General features: G+C 32.5%; 3 protein-coding genes across 4 annotated transcripts; 1 reads left to right on the top strand and 2 right to left on the bottom strand.

Moving 5' to 3' along the window:
• The first annotated feature begins 3626 nt into the window (after nucleotides 1–3626).
• Nucleotides 3627–6021, top strand: LOC148204677 (uncharacterized). 2 transcript variants are annotated; one of them, XM_088095529.1, is made up of 4 exons: nucleotides 3627–3896; nucleotides 4167–4879; nucleotides 4981–5073; nucleotides 5846–6021. In XM_088095529.1, the coding sequence occupies exons 1-3, from the start codon at nucleotides 3800–3802 to the stop codon at nucleotides 5065–5067; spliced, it is 897 nt and encodes a 298-aa protein (XP_087951655.1). In that variant the 5' UTR covers nucleotides 3627–3799; the 3' UTR covers nucleotides 5068–5073; nucleotides 5846–6021. The 2 variants fall into 2 exon arrangements, with proteins under 2 accessions (XP_087951655.1, XP_087951660.1); XM_088095534.1 differs by lacking the exon at nucleotides 3627–3896 and adding an exon at nucleotides 3920–4079.
• A 2184-nt stretch (nucleotides 6022–8205) lies between these two features.
• LOC124832900 (uncharacterized) lies at nucleotides 8206–9781 on the bottom strand. Its single transcript, XM_047307230.2, has 2 exons — nucleotides 9621–9781; nucleotides 8206–9399 (listed from the first exon to the last, which is right to left on the bottom strand). The coding sequence occupies exon 2, from the start codon at nucleotides 9389–9391 to the stop codon at nucleotides 8453–8455; it is 939 nt and encodes a 312-aa protein (XP_047163186.2). The 5' UTR covers nucleotides 9392–9399; nucleotides 9621–9781; the 3' UTR covers nucleotides 8206–8452.
• A 3007-nt stretch (nucleotides 9782–12788) lies between these two features.
• On the bottom strand, nucleotides 12789–13662 carry LOC148204676 (uncharacterized). The gene has a single exon (XM_088102025.1). It carries the CDS (start codon nucleotides 13483–13485, stop codon nucleotides 13051–13053), a length of 435 nt encoding a protein of 144 aa, XP_087958151.1. The 5' UTR covers nucleotides 13486–13662; the 3' UTR covers nucleotides 12789–13050.
• Between the last annotated feature and the right edge of the window lie 2781 nt (nucleotides 13663–16443).

Raw genomic sequence — 16443 nt, 5'->3', positions numbered from 1 at the left:
CCATCGAAATTAATGCTTCAATTATCAAATATTAATAGGTCAAATTACCTTAACCTTTATAAATATACCGTATTAATTATTGATTATTAGGTTTGATTTCCTAAAAATATACTGATAATTAATCAATGGACTTCGAATACCACAAACATATTTAACTTGAACATCGGATTTTTCTGCAAGTCAATGGACTTGAATGTCACCATCTCTATAAATAATACAACTTATGTGAAAGTTACAATCATCATTTTCTATATTAATAAAATATAAATTTTTTTATAAAACATACTTAACTTCAACTTCGAATTCTTTTACAAATTAACAATTCATTAAAGTGAATCACATTATAAAATAAGATTAAAAAAAAATAAAACAAAACAAGAAAGAACGTCCATACCAATTCAATCGAAACATTAAAAAAAAATATGTATAATTATAAAAAGTAAAGATGAGAAGCCCCACCTGCATGTGAGGAAAGGAAGGACATACATTATGAAAAAGTGAGATTTGAAAAGCAGTACATGTAAAAATAGCATGGAGATGAAAATCAGAATCGTAGAAAGCAAGTGATATTACTACCTTGTTTGCAGTCGATGTGGGTCTGGGGAGTTTTCTGATATACTTTTGACTAAATGCACTGTACTGCATACTCTGATATCTTCCAGACTTGTCAGTTTTCTCTGATACCATTGTCTGCATAGTTGACACTTGCCACCAGCTGGGAGCACTGTATCTAACACCTACCATTGCACAATAACTACTTCACTCTCTAAATTTATATTATATATATCTTTTCTCCTTCCACCGTCAAACTCCCTCAGGGTCACCATCATGCTGCATTCATTTCAAATGGGGACACAAGGAAACAACAACAAGAAGAATTGCTTAGATTTATATCTAGTATATAATTATAATTGATTTCATTAATACGATAATATAAAAAATTAAATCAATTAAATAATATGATTATTACTATAGGACCATCAATTAAATTTCAGTAAGAATAAAAATGAACTAAAATTGCAAAATAAGTGATTATTTTATAATATTAGAAATTATACTAAATAAATTATTAAAATTTAGAGTTTTTTATTTCAATAACTAACTTAAATTATGTATACTTTTTTTCATATACCAATTTTAAAAAATGATAAAAAAATTTACAAATAAAAATGGAAGAAATACATTGAGTTGACAAATATAAAAAATAAATAAAACTTTAAACTAATTTGCACTACAATAATTAAATATTTAAGTAAATCATATTCTGTTTAAAATAACTTGAATTGTATGATGAAAAATATAAATTTACGTTCTAAAAATATTTAAGTAAATGTAAGTACCGGAAAATTAATGTATAAAAAAGAACTATATTTATATTAATGTATAAAATAATTATATTTATTAAAGACATAATTATGTGAGTTTTCATTATATAATTAATTAATTAGGCAATTCTTACGTGAAAAATATCCTATTCAAATTAAACCTCCCAAATTTATATACTAAAGGAAGAAGAGTGGAAGTAAGGGAAGAAGAAGAAGGGTGAAAAGGATGCACTGGTGGAGGAAGAAGATGAAAAAAAAACAAAACAAGGGCAAAAATGTCTTTTAAAATGGGTCATGGAGGTGAGGCAGAAATGTATGGAGTTACAGGAAGAAGTTACCTTTTTTAGCTTCAACGTGTTTTGGGCTTTAACTTGTTTGTTAAGAGGGAGCTATCTAAAGCCCAAATTATTTTTCTTAAAAAATTTGGGCTTTTTTGGTGATTTCAAAGTTTTTTAAATTCGTAGCTGAATGACATGAATTTATGAAATCTGGTTTATGTCTGTGTTTATTATAGTTAATTAAGTTGTAGTTTATTTTCTTGCATCTAATATAAGCTGCATTTGTTAATGCCGTAGCTGGTATTTGAGATGAAAACCATACATTTACTTTTATCAATCATCTATTCAAACAACTTAATTTAGTGAGTGTCACTTTAGAATTATGATTTCTATAACTTCTTACACTTGATTTGTAGAGAAAAAATAATGAAAATTTAGAGAAATAGTTTATATAATAATGAAATTATGATAGAATACAAAATGAAATTGTAACAACACATCGGTGGATCTTTTCATTATTTTTATTAAAATTATATCTTTAAAGAAAACTATATATCTTACAAAATTTAATTACTTTACGATATCATTCAATACGAGTTAATATAAGAATTTTGTGAGCTACTTTCTTCCTAAATTGTTTTTTGTAGAAGATATATTTTTGAAAAAAAAAGTTAATTTCTCTATACAGTAATTGTTGTACTCACGTATACAGTTGTGGAAATAAAATTGTCTATTAATAATATTCGGTATAACTGAAGACATAAAATTATATATTATATTAGATGATTATACAAATTATTTCCAATAAGAAACTAATAAAAATCAACTCTAAAAATTCGATATTGACATTCAGATTGTTTGAGGAAATAAATTTAGTTTTTATTTTGCTTTATGTTATATATGTTGTGTAAATATAAACTGGTTTATTATGTATATGATCTTCTGTAAATATAAACTATTTGTTACTTGTTTTATATGTATAAAACATATTAAATCTGTATGATGTGTAATATATAATAAATTTGAAAATACTTTTTATTCTATTTTACATATTATGTAGTTTGTAAATATAGACTATTTGTTGAAATCTTTAGTTTATTTTTTCCCATTAATTTGTAATGTGCTGAAGACTAATTATAACCATTTATTAGCAAAATATTTCAATACTTACAAGTTACAAAAAATAATTATGATTGACATAGACAACAAAAGGTGCTCTCGTATTTTTGTATTAATACTTCTTCTTTCATATTTTTTTTCATTTCTTAATTTTAAAGAAAAATATTTAAGATATAAACTGGGATAAAAAATATATTTAAAATATAGTTTAAATAAAATGACATAATATATGCATATATATATTTGACTTTATAAAATTTAAATAATTTACAGGACAATCTATAAGTTTTAAAAATTAATATTTTATAAATTAATAACTAAGGTTTTTTTTTCTAGTTAGTAATCGGTCTATAAAACCTGTTTTAAATATTGCATTATTTTTCAAAATTTTTAAAAATAATGGAAGTTTTAAAATATTATAAAAATAAATAAATTGTGTTTCCTTTCGACTTTAATTAAAATTAAAAAAATTATAATAAAATCGAATCAAATTGACAATTTAACACAATGTATATCAAATTATCAACATTTTAATTATAATTTAAAAACAATTATATCACGCTTAAGTCGTATCAAATTCATACCATTTGATTTGAGTGATTCAAAATTCATGTCAAAATATTATAAGATTAACTGTATTACGATACATTTTTATATTTATTTGACATATAGATAAAATAGTTATAAATGTAAAGTTTTGTATTTTTAAAAAAAAGTAAAAAAAAAATAGAATCAAAGTAAAAAAAAATTTGTGCATATGAAAATATCATTTTTCATATTACAATTTGTTTTGGACCATTTTTATAATTCTTTTTGAAAATGATGATTTTTTGATTTTGCCAAAGCTGTTGAAGTACTTGGTAGTTTCATTGAACAGTGATGATGGTAGTGGTAAGCCTCATCATCACTTGAGCTCCCTCCATGAGCGTTTCAATTCAATTTAAAGGCACTTTTTTTCTTTATAATGAGTAAACAGAAGAAGCAGAGAAAGGGAAATCACATACCATTTTCATTGCCATTGACACCACCAATCTTCATCCACCATTCTCTGCTCTCTGCAACAACCAGTCAGCATCTATGCCTTCTTTTTCAAGAAGAAAGACAAAACAACCAAAGAAACACAAAACTTGGACCATTCTCAACCACCATTCTTCTCCTCCTCATCAAATCCAAGGTACTCACTCACTCTTCTCTCTCCATCTATCTACCATCCCCACCTACTTCTCTTCTTTTTCTCCATCTCTTCTCTCTACATTCTTCTTGGTTTTCCTGTGTTTTTTCTGCTTACTTTTCTTTTTGTTTTTCATTCAATAACAATTAACATTATACTGGTTTAGGCTACTCATGCAACATAAAGGTTTTATGGCACCCATTTGCTAAGCTATTGTATCTTTTCTAGTATTTGAGGAGGATAGTTATAAAGCTTCGTTCTTTTTGCCTGCAGGGGAAGCTGTTTCGGCAAACAACACCGAGAAAATGGAAGGATTTGTGAATGGAACAATACAAGAGAACCATAAAGCACAATCACAATCTTTGAGTGAAAATAAGGAGGTGGCCGTTGAAGTTGATGATTCCCAAGATGGTGATATTGTCATCACTCATGAAGAGGAAGCACCGCAAAATGAGGAGAATAAGATGCTGGTTGAGTCAGGCAAAGTTGAAGAGACACGAGAGGATGTTTCGGAATCAGTAGTGTCTGAGACTTTTGAGCCTGATACTGTGAAAGATGCTCATGTGGAGAACACAGTGGAATCAGACACTGTTATGTTAGAATTTAATGAAGATTTTGAATCTGATCCAGATGGGGTTAAGGAAACAGACTTGTATCCTTCAGTTTCGAGGAATGAAGGATTGAGAGAGACTGAAGTTGCAGAAGAGGAGAAGAATGTCGTGTTTCATGCTGTAGGTGAGGAAGCAAATGATGTTTGTGGTGAGTCTTCTTTAGTGGAAACTTCGGAGACAAGTGTTCCAAAATCATGTGAGAGTGACAAGGTTACTCCAACCATAATTGAAAAATCATTGGATTTGAAGCAAAGTTTGGAAGAGAAAGTAGAGGAATCATCAGGTGGTCTAGAAGAGTCATCCTATGAAAGTGCCAAGGAATCATTTCAACCATCACCTAGTGTTGTTCCTGATGCTGAAAGCAATGAAAATCAGGTAGGTGATTTACACTTTATGATAGTTTCATACAGACATAGCAAGTGTGCTTGGTTATGCAGTTGTCTTTGTTATTTCATATTATTTTTTTGCTGTGACAGACCACTGTCCCTATGGCTCAAAGGGAATTCTCCTCTTGGAAAAGTTGCTGTGGACTCATTGAGATTATGAGGGGTGGTCATAGATAATTCAAGGTCAGTAAACCTCAATCAGATAATTCAAAGGGCTCATATGAACCTTAATTCAAAAATGTATACCTAATGAAAGTATTTCACTATATTATTATACATTACATTTCCCCTTTTTTAAGACTGTGTTGCCCACTAAAGAGAACAGTCTGGTTGGCATCAGAATCTTTTCTTGCTTTTTGTCTTGTTAAGTTTCAATAGCTTATGGAAATAGTAATACTTTAGAGCTGTTGTGCTTTATTGGATCCAAGCATAAAGGTTTATTTTGATATATTTTTTTATTACATTAAAATTAAAAGTTATATACATAGAGGGACCTAGTTTATTAGTTTAGATGATATTTAAAAACAATTGTATTTAGATGTTAAAACTAAATTTTATATATAGCATACTCTTGTGTATTAATTTGTCGTGAGTACCTAGACAATAATAAGTTGTCACACAAATGAAGACTTGAGGTTGAGTGTTGAACTGAAGTAGATGAATATAACAATAGTACATCTGAAAACAAGTCAAAATAGAACTATGCTATATTGATTTCAACAACAGTATATACTCATGGATGCTCATCAAGAATCAACAGCCTTAGACAGAGATTGGTTTGGTAAACTTATGATTCTTTTTGTGAACTTAGTATGCAATCAATCATTTTAGGAATTACTTTTAGCATGATTTTTATGATCATTCTTATAAAAAATGAACAAATCTAATAGTACTAACTGATAATGTAAAATAGTTTTTGACTATTATAGTTTGAAGCATTTTGAATTTTTTACAGGGAGGAGTCATTGCACATTCTTCGAGGGGCATCATCTTCTATTTCTTCTCTGCTTTCCTGCTTCGTTTCATTTCAAAAACGACAAACAGATGCTACATTTCAGTTGTGGCATTTTGTGGAGTTCCATTAACAACAATTTATTATCTCACATTATATTAAAAATTACTTTCTGTCCATTTTTACATTTTCTTTGATTTTGTGGTATTTTACACTGAGCAGTTTCACGCCTTTCTTTCTTTTGTTGAGTCGATTGTTTTCTTCCATGTACTGACATATTAAACACTTTATGCAATTGCGTTTTTATAATCATTAAATAAAGATTTATAACCTAATAACTATTACTAAACCCAAACCCAACCAAATTAATTTTAACTTGCCATCGCATGTTTTAAGATTCGGTCAATTTACAAAATAATTGGTGGAACATTTTAAAAATTATACTCGAATAATTCATGAATAATTATAATTTACACTACACTATTTATCAAAGTAATCCATCTTAACTTTCGGCTATAAAATTTTTATGATTTTAATTTTTTTAATAAATCTTAATCAATAATAAAAATGAGTGTATTGAAAATGTACTGCTGGCATTTTTTTTCACAATTTTTAATACGTACGAATCGTGTGGATACATATGTAAAGATCATTGCACGTGCATGGGTTAGCTTACTAATTTTAAAGTAAAAAAGGAAAATTTTGGTGGTTACAATGGGGTTTTATACCATCAATAAAATTTTCAACTTGAGCTAGTTTAGTGATTTAAAATTAAACTACACAAATATAGTTCAAAAGCTCCATGTTGGCGTTAATAATTTATGTTGGGCTCGTATAAAATTGAAATTAGAATATTTATAATCCAATAAAAAAAAAGTAATCTATCTAACGTAACCATTTAATTTTGTTAGAAATAACACTTTTTAGATAAATAAGTCAGATAAAAGGAAATAAATAAAATAAACAGCTAAGAGGGGTGTATTTGGACAAATAAAAATGAGAAGAAAATACTTTATACTACTCAGGTCGAGTAAAAGATAGACTTTAAAATAATAAATTTTTAAAAAATTAACAAAATATAACTTTTACCTTCCGAATTTTTATCAACATATTTTTTGTTGTAATAAATTTATCTGATTCTTAGAAAAGTAAAATTGAAAAGAGTCATTTCCCTCATATTATTGTCTGTGAAACGGATACAAATATCTCTCTCCTTTCAATTTCGCCGTCAAATAGAGTATAAAAGAATATTTTCATGTTGTTGCTCTATTTCTCTGTATCTATTTTCAGCCACCTAAACGCGATGCAAGTGTGAAAGGTGGTCTTAGTGATAAGATTTATCCTGGCCTGGTACTGGGCCCAAAAATTAAAGGCTGATACTACCTAACCTACAATTCTCTCCGCTTACCACACACTCACCAATTCAAAACGGAAAATCATCATTCTACTTATCATGTAATTTAGAGTAGCTTTGTTTCCATTTTCATTCCTTTTGGTAAAATGACTATTTAAAAAGAACCGTAAACCTAAGAAGCGTGTTCTAAAAACTAATGACTTGATTTTTGGTGCAGTTTTCTGGGGTATAGAATCTTACACATCAGAATCAAATTAAAAGATAGATAATACAAATAATTGGCGCATTGGATTTAGGTTAAAAAAGACACAAAATTCATTGTGCCTCACTGCAGAAACCAAGATAAATTGCAACAAACATGTTACCGACACAAAATTTGGCCTCCTAAAGAACTCCTTCAAAAGTATCTAAAAGTATCTATCTAACGACACTGTTCGACATTCATATTAAAACTAACAAAATGGACTATTGTGTCTCTTTAACTTAAAGCAAATGGTTTGATAGTACTATTCAAACTAATAGAAAATATTAAAGGGTGGATTGAAAGGGAGCAATCCAAGCCAACGCTTTCGTACCCCCAAACAAGTCAACTACAATTGAAAAAACTTTCAACTAAATCCGAACTTCTTCGGAATACAATCGCCACAAATGGGGTATAAGCAATGAAAAAAAAGGAACAAGACCAGAAAGAGAAAAACTCTCTCTGAGCACATTGCAGTGACTTCTCCAAAGTCATCAAACCCAACCAAAATGACACCAAGCAAGACAAAAAGGCAATTGGGCAACAGCACAAACAAATCAGTGTTATCATTTAATCCTAAAAGATCATATGATTCACCAGGTGGGTTCTACATTCAAAGACATGCTGTGAGAATCACTGTGGAAAAGACAAATTACAGAGAAATCAACTTCAGAAACTGCCGAAACTGCCGAGTGCTGCCTTAAACTGCCAGCACTACCGAATGCCTATCCTCCAAACAAATAAGGTGAAACTAAACACAGAAACATCTAATATCAATTTTGAAACCTATTTATTAAATGCAACACACAGTGGTTCGATCCTCGTGAAAGGAAACTAACAATCAAACAAGTATGCCAACTTCAACGTACATAAAAATTTCACAGGCTTCAAAAATAAAAGCCAGAGAAGAAGAGTTATTTTATGAGAAACAAAATTGCAGCATATCTGTGACTAAAGGGCTGGTAAATCTAACCTCTACAACCTCCTCTTCCAATCGATGATTGGTCATATGAAATCACTTCCGTTTCCCATAGCACACATAGATTACGGCAGCCGCCGCAACAACAGCTCCTGTAGACCCTGCTGCCACCACCGGCCACTGCAACTTCAATCCTTTCCCTTCATCATGTATGCCATTTAAACCTCTATCAATATTCTCAACAGTCTTAACCGCCTTCTCATTTAGCGATAAAATCACCCTCTCAGCTTCCTTTGCTTCCTCACGCAATTGAAGAATACTTGATTCCAAAGCCGCTACTTTCTCCTCAGATTCTTTAAGTGCCTCCTCCAACCTTAGTTTCTGCTTAACCGACTCCTCCAACTCAGATTTTTTCTCAGCAGTAACCTTCTCCAATTCCACCAACTTCTGTTTGAAACCATTGATCTCCTTCTCCTTTTCATCAACCTTATCTCTCATCTCCTCCTCGAACCTAATCCTCTTGTTCCTTTCCTCAATTTCCTTGGTTTCCAGAACTCCAATCTTCCTCTCCAAATCCCTAACCCTAACCTCACCCTCTGCCTTTACCTTCTTCAAAGCTGTCAGTTCCTTCTCCAGAGACTCAACCAACGACTCCTTCTCCCCTAAATCCTTCCTCAATTCAGAAGCATCCGCCCTCGCCTCCTCCGTCGCAGTCATCTCCGATATCAAATCGTGCTGTAGCTTCGCCACGTCCGTCTCCAGGTCCGCTGCCCTCGCCGCGATAACCTCGGCCGCCTTCACCGCGTCGCGCGACTGCACCACCTCTCGCTGCATCTCCTCGATCTTCTCGCTATTCACCGCGCCATCTCTTCGCAAAATGTCAAGCTCCGCCGTCAGCTTCTTGATCTCCTCCTTCCTCGAGGCGTTCTCGTTCACCAATTCATCGCGTTCGCGTTGCAACACTTCAATCTTCGTCGCCGATTCCTCACCGTACTGATAATCTACGCCGCCGTTGGCAACACCGTCATCCGCCATGGCTGATTCTGCAAAACAAAGAAAAATAGCACGCTGTCAGTTCATCAACTAAGTAAGCCAGAAATCAAAGTCGAGAATGAACACGCTGTTTCTTGCCAATAATTTGAAAAATAATGAAAAATAAACTGTAAAAAGTAACTTATGAATCGAATTATACAAGCAACTAAACAAAATTAGCAATATATAAATACATATAAACATATTATTGCGGATGTGTAAAGGACAGTACGAAGCGAGTGAAGGCGTTTAGAGAGTGTGCGGTAGTGTCAGCGAGAACGGAAGATGAATTTTCCAGAAAAAAATGGAGATGATTTTCCGTAAAAGGGAAAGAAGAGGTTTGTGTTTAGCGAACGATATGTGACTAGGGTTTTGAGTAGTGTATGTGAAAAATATCTTTAACTTTACCATTTTCTTTTCACCTTTTCTGATGGAAAAGGCAGAAGAACACAGAAAGTAAGAGATCAGAATCATCAACCAACGGTTCAGATTTTAGGTTGTATTCCGGTTCTGGTGCGCCAGCGTGTCAAATTGCATCGGTGTAACAATATACTTTTTCTTACAACAAAAATTATAGATTGAAAATTTATTAAAAAACATAAAAATGTGTATGCCTTTTCTACTCTCTAACTTTTTTTTATTCGGAATAAATTCTAACTAAAGTTTGAACTATCATGTCATGTATCAATCAATAGATAAAACTAAAAATAACATACACAAACCAAATAATCGTAACTTGTAGTCACTTGAAAAAGAAAAGGAAGAAAAATATAATATGTTGCCATAATATAATATTAAATTGCTATGATAAACACAACTATGATATGTCAATTATAACTTCGTAAAAGTTAATAAGAAATATTTCGTTATTGTTTTCTATATTAATATATTTATAATTGCAATATAACTTTTAGTAATTTTTATTTCAATAATTATTATAATATCAAGCTTTTCAGAAAAAAAATTTATTTTTTACTGTCTGAAAAAAGTAGATATACCAGCGCCTACAAGTTGTGTTTTCACATGTAAAAGTGTAATTTACATTTTATATTTTTGGACACATTTTAATTAATTGCAAAACATATTAAAAAAAGTTCGTTAATATTCATCATTTTATTAATGGTAGAAATATGGTATTCATCATTGTCTTGAATAAACGGTACAAACATACTATTCATCATTTTATCAAAACGGGAATTTTAAACAGTGTTGACGGGTGGCAATAGTAATCTTCTCAGTCCTTTACTTCTCTGCAACTATTTTATTCCAGCCCAATAGGCCCAAGCCACAAATTATCCAACGTGTCTATTGCGTAAGATTGAAATTATTTGGTTTGCTTTATAATCTAAATCTCCATCATTTTTGTTAAAACGGAACTGTCAATTATTTTTCTTAAATACAACCATTTTTTGTTTTAATTATTACTTTTACCTGTTAATTTCACGTTTAAGAAACAAACCTAACTAACGTAATGTTTAATTTTATTGTTAACAATAAACAAAAATTATAACATTTTTTTAATAATGTGAACTTTAATATTTTAATTTGAATATAAATTATTTTAGTTACCATTAAATGTAAAATTATTTTTTAAATATCAAATAATTGTTAATTCATCTTTTTTTTCAATCATGATGTTAACTTTTGGTCAAGATTCGTCAAAAGAAAACATTGACTTATATTTGTAAGACTTTTTTCACAGGTTAAAAATTTCCCAATTATCATTGGAAAAAAATTATAGTTAATATTATGTGTGAATTTTTCTAGTTAACACTAACAAAAGAAATTTATAGTTACATATATGTGTACATGATAACTAAACCATTACTAACTAACATTAATTGAAAAAAAATCAATTATCACATCTGAAAAAAAACCCTAACTAACATGAAACAAGAAATAACATTGATTAAAAAACTTTAGTAATATAAATTACAAAACTAATCAACATTAATCAAAAGTAATAATTCTGAAAATGTTTTGATCTTAATTAAGTTGAAGAAAACCAAATCAAAATTGAATGAAGAAGAAAATAAGAATTTAAAAAAAAAAGCATAAATTTCATAATAATATAAAGAATTCCAAATTCTTGATTTTTTAGATAGAATTTAATGTCCTAATTTTAAGTAATTCAATTACTATGTCAAAATTGTATAATTTTAATTTCTGCTAAATTTGCTTACTATAGTTAATCTATTTTCAGTCCATAATTATGAAAATTTACTCCAGTGGATGAAGTGACACCGACACTCATATAAGTGATACGGGAACGCTAATCTCCTAGAATTTCGTACATGAAACAATCTTCATTATATATATCAATGTGATCTTTGGTTAATATATTATGCAGATGAGATAAAGTTGCATGATCTGTCTTGATGGCGATGCAGCATTTATGCATGGTTTCTGTGTAGTGATGGATACACATTGTAGTTGTGCACATGCCCAATAAGGCTTTTCATGATTCTCGAAAAAATTGTGGTGGCTGTGACTGTGATTGTGACTGCTCCAGGAAGTTGGCAATTGGAGAATGCAGATGAATGTGTTGGATCTCCAAAACAGTACACAGATTGCAGTGCAAGTGCCTGTAACTGTATTCTCAGAGCACCCTTGGTTTTATCTCATTATTACCATCACCTCAATTCCAACTTGTTTTTCTTTCATAGGACATCACATTCTTAAATTTAAGGAAACAATGATTTTGTTGGAATCTTGCTGCAGATGTACACGAGAACAAAATCACTGCTTGAAAACGTTTTGTTGGTTTGAGAGAGTTGTGATTATATTTGGTGTTCCATGTTTGAAAGAAAGATGGAAGGAAAGAATTAAGAGAGTTAAGAGTGATGATAATGGATGGTTGCTTTTAGCTTAAATCATGGAAGATGATCCTGAGGCATGTGAAATTTAAAAGCATTGAATTCAAGTGGGGTGGTCTCTTTTTTGTGTATACCGCATTGTAAGTGTAAGTTATTGTGGTAGTAATGGCTAACTGCCAAAAAAGTCAAAGAACCCTATTCCAAAATCCCCAAACCAAAGTTTTCACAAGAGAAAGTGACCAATGCCAACATGTGTATGTGCCATGTTACTTTAAAAACCTCTGATCTCATCCAGATTTTAAGACCAAATAGGACTGGCCCACTGGACCGAGATGAACAAAAAAAACCTGTCACACATAGCCCACGTACATCCACCACAGACACACCATAATGTCATACACTTCCACCCACTCTACCTTCACTCCAGATCATCATCATCATCGTCATCCAACACCTTAAGATTCCTACAACACTTCCCCAAAATCAATTCTCTAACACTAATCTGCGGCGTAACATTATCAACTTTCAGGATATATATATATATATATAGATATAGATAATAAAGTCATCAGCAAAAGAACACAGTGAGAAATTGAGAACTTCGAAATAAAAAATAAAAAAATGAAAATCTAAGAACATGGGAGACATTTTCCTTGATCCCAACCTCCAAAAGTACAGCCAAGAACAGAAAAATTAAAAGTAAAAAGAAAAAGAAAAAAATATCTAACTAAAGGGTCTGTGGGAAAAACCAAAAGATCCTAACCTAGGCTGCTGCTTCCATAATCCATCATGCAGCAGCTTCATCACCGTGGATTATTGATTCATTCATTCATTTTGACGATGATATCAACCTCCAAACTTTGTCTTCTCCTTCTCCAACTTCTCAAAGAAACCAGTGAGAGCCCTCAAGGCTTTGACTTGGTACTGCAAGGCCAGAATATAGCCAGCAGTTTCATCAAAGAGTTTGTCCACCCCTAATGACTCCCCACCAGGCACAATCCTCTGCAAAGTGTGAATCTTCCTCTCTATCTCTTCTCTGTCATCAACGTCACCACCATCTTCGTCTTCTTCTTTTTCCTTCTCCTCATCTTCATCACCTTCCTTGGCAGGCTCTTTCGCAGTGAGTTCCTTCCTACACCGCCTCCTGCTGTGGCGGAAAACATGCAAAGATTTGTGAGAGGAGACGGCGGAGTTGGCCTGGTCGTCTGAAGGTTTTCTGAGGAATGTGGGTATGATAGTGTGCTTTGGGGTGTTATCTTCTTGTTCCATGGATGATGACATGTAGAAGTAGTAGCAGTGGTGGTGACAGTAGCAGTAGTAGCAGTAGTAATGTGATGTGTGTGTAAGAGGGTTAAGAGAGAGATAGAGAGAGAGAGAGAGAGGAGAAGAGAAGAAAGATTAATGTGTGAGGGAGTTATATGAGAGGTGAGGTTGTCTTGTGGTGGCTGCAAACAAGGGAGGGTGGGAGGGAGAAAGATGTTAAATTATTGTTGAGCTCTAGAAATGTCAATGCCAACGAAGCTGGCCCCACTGGTTTTGGCCTCACAACACAAGAAGAAGAAGCCCCCAAGTTTTGGATTGGGGCAATGAGGTGGCCTTCACGCTCCACACCAACACCCTCTTCCACCTCATCAATTTTTTACCTTCTCTTCATGCAGTAACCACACTTCTACGCTATCAGTTTTTACCATTTAGTATTATGTTACATTTTCATTGCTTATTGTCTTTGTTTTCTTCCGAGGATCATAGAACAGATGAAATATTTAAGGTTGATTATAACATGTTAAACACATGCATGATGGTAATAGTCTATGAAGTGTGTGTTGGCATTGGAAAGAGAGGATTCTTAGCTAGTAAGATTGAAATGAGGTAAAGGTGAAAGTATAAAGTTTACAAGTGTGACTGAAAATGCAACCCCGTTGAGGAGTGGAGATGTGAGAGCATAAAAAATGGTCCCACAGGACACAAAACAAAGGGAAGAAAGCACATGTGCTCACATGAATTCCTTGAACCTAACACCCACCCATGTGCCTCTCCACTCTCTTCTCTTCTCTTTCATATGCCATATGATCTGCATCACCACCCTTCGCATGACTGCCACGTGTTTTCTTTCCAGTGACCCCACCTTGAGCCCCACAAAACCCCCTTCTAACCCTTTTAGGCCAAATTAATCATGCACAATGCTACAATCATATCAATCCCAACCCATATTAAACTAACAACTTGTCATTTGAGGGAAATCAAACACTCTGCTTAGCTAATTCAGGACAACTTGGTTCTGTGGATAAACAAGTTAATTGAACATGACTACAGTATTTTATTAAATGATTGATTATGTCGCATCCATAACAATAAATGCCTGTAAAAAAAATCAGTAATACGAACGAAAGCTATCAACTGCCTTGAATGACAGTTTTTTTTTTTTCTCATAAAGAAAGTTTTCCAGATGGTAAATTTGACGGTCAGAACACAGATAAAAATTGAGCCATCATATGATGTACAAGCCAAAAGAAAATCATTATTTGATGGTGAGTAAAGGATAAAGAAAAAAATAAAAGTGAACGGTGCTTAAAGCTGGTGATGTTTGTGAGAAAGTAATTTATACAGATTTTGAAGGCAGTAGCTTTTTAACATTTGCAATTACATTTGATTATTTGAACACAAGGGGTATTACTTACTAGTAGGGGTGGATTAAAAGATTTAGAAATGTTGTAATTTTGATTGGGAGAGAGTGAAAAGAAAAGATGATTGATGCATGTATGTATGAGTGTTTGTTAATATGGTGGTGATTGGTGTTGCAGCTTTAGTGAGGGTTCCGTAATTAGTGATGGATGGTGTGGCCCTGAGAGAGTGTGGTGGAGAATCAGAGAGGGGAGGTGGTGGTGTTTCCAAGAAGGAAACCAATCGGCGGATTGGGTCATTGGGATTGTATGAGAGATTTGGTTGTGTTGGGCATATGGGACTCCATGTGCTCAGACCCACTCGGATCCCTCTGTTCTTGTCACATTCACACACTACACTACTCTTTTTATTTAATGCCACACAATTTTTTCAATCCTTCATTATTTTTCTTTTTTGCTTCCGGGAGGTAAGGTAATGGGGTCCGTACCACCATTTCTTGTACGAAATTTCAATGAAATTGTTACACAGGGCCTTGGCATGTATATCATTGATGAGAGAGCTATTGTAATTCAATATCATACATCTAATCTAACTCCAAAACATGTGTGGACATCCTACCTGAGTTTTGTTTCTGCTCACCATTTGCAACAGACCCTGTTTCCCGGTTATTTATTCATCCTCCTCTCTCTTCTTTTGGACATATTACTATCTTCAAAATCATCTTACTGTGCAAACAAACGAAACTCTCACATGGTAGGCCTCTATGGCTACCTATTGACACATTTCCATTATTCCCCCTACAAGCTAATGACCACACAAATATTAACCACATTCAACTTAAGAGCAAAACTTGTACATATTTCTTTTGCTGCTATTTTTATATCAAAATCAGAATTCCATTTTAATAGTTTCTGTGATCCTTTAATGCATACATTTGGTGTACAGCTTTAGTTTAGTGGATGTTTCTTTGTTTTTTGTTTACTTATTTAACTGTGGTGTGAATGATGATAGCCAAATAGTGAATTAAACATCTTTAGTTAAAGAAAATTCTGTGAATAGGAGTGACTAGGCAGGCATGGCATCACAGAAGGTTGTAACAAGAAAAAGGGAAGTTTTTGTCATCCATTTTAGGGTGTGTAGGTGAATGAAAGAAGATATCAGTGGAGAAAAACTTATTGCAACAATATCAGCAATGAGGTTTAGAAAAAGAAAAATAAATGCTTGCAGCTGGTGAGGAATATTCATGGAGGGAGGGAGGAATGAGGATTTTCTCAACCTGTTTATAACTTAATGGTCAGCACATGAACTGACTCAGACTTTTATTGGTGAGCCCCGCCTTGTTTGCAGTTGCATATGCAGTAAATGCCAAACAATAAACAAGCGACCAAATCATTCAAATGCATTATCTCAACTCTCTTTCAAATTCAAATTTACCTCATTTTCTAGGACATTCTCGTCCAATGCTTTTAATCCATCACTTAAATGAATGATTAATGTAAATCAACCAACCATGTTTTACATTCAGAGCCCTGCAATTTTTCTTGTTTCTTTATCTTCAATTCTATTTTGTGGGCTGCAATGCAACATTACAGTGACAGGAGTGATCCACCAGGTTTT

The sequence above is a fragment of the Vigna umbellata genome, chromosome 1 (assembly GCF_029865625.1).
Source record: "Vigna umbellata cultivar VRB3 chromosome 1, Vumbellata_1.0, whole genome shotgun sequence".
Taxonomy (NCBI): Eukaryota; Viridiplantae; Streptophyta; class Magnoliopsida; order Fabales; family Fabaceae; genus Vigna; species Vigna umbellata.
Note: the sequence above shows the minus strand (reverse complement) of the source record. Positions and strands in the feature narration are given on the sequence as shown.

Coding starts and splice junctions, on each gene's coding strand:
- LOC148204677 (XM_088095529.1), top strand. CDS start 3,800: ATGCCTTCTTTTTCAAGAAGAAAGACAAAACAACCAAAGAAACACAAA. Junction 3,897..4,166: donor TCCTCCTCATCAAATCCAAG/GTACTCACTCAC, acceptor TTTTGCCTGCAG/GGGAAGCTGTTTCGGCAAAC. Junction 4,880..4,980: donor CTGAAAGCAATGAAAATCAG/GTAGGTGATTTA, acceptor TTGCTGTGACAG/ACCACTGTCCCTATGGCTCA.
- LOC124832900 (XM_047307230.2), bottom strand. CDS start 9,391: ATGGCGGATGACGGTGTTGCCAACGGCGGCGTAGATTATCAGTACGGT.
- LOC148204676 (XM_088102025.1), bottom strand. CDS start 13,485: ATGTCATCATCCATGGAACAAGAAGATAACACCCCAAAGCACACTATC.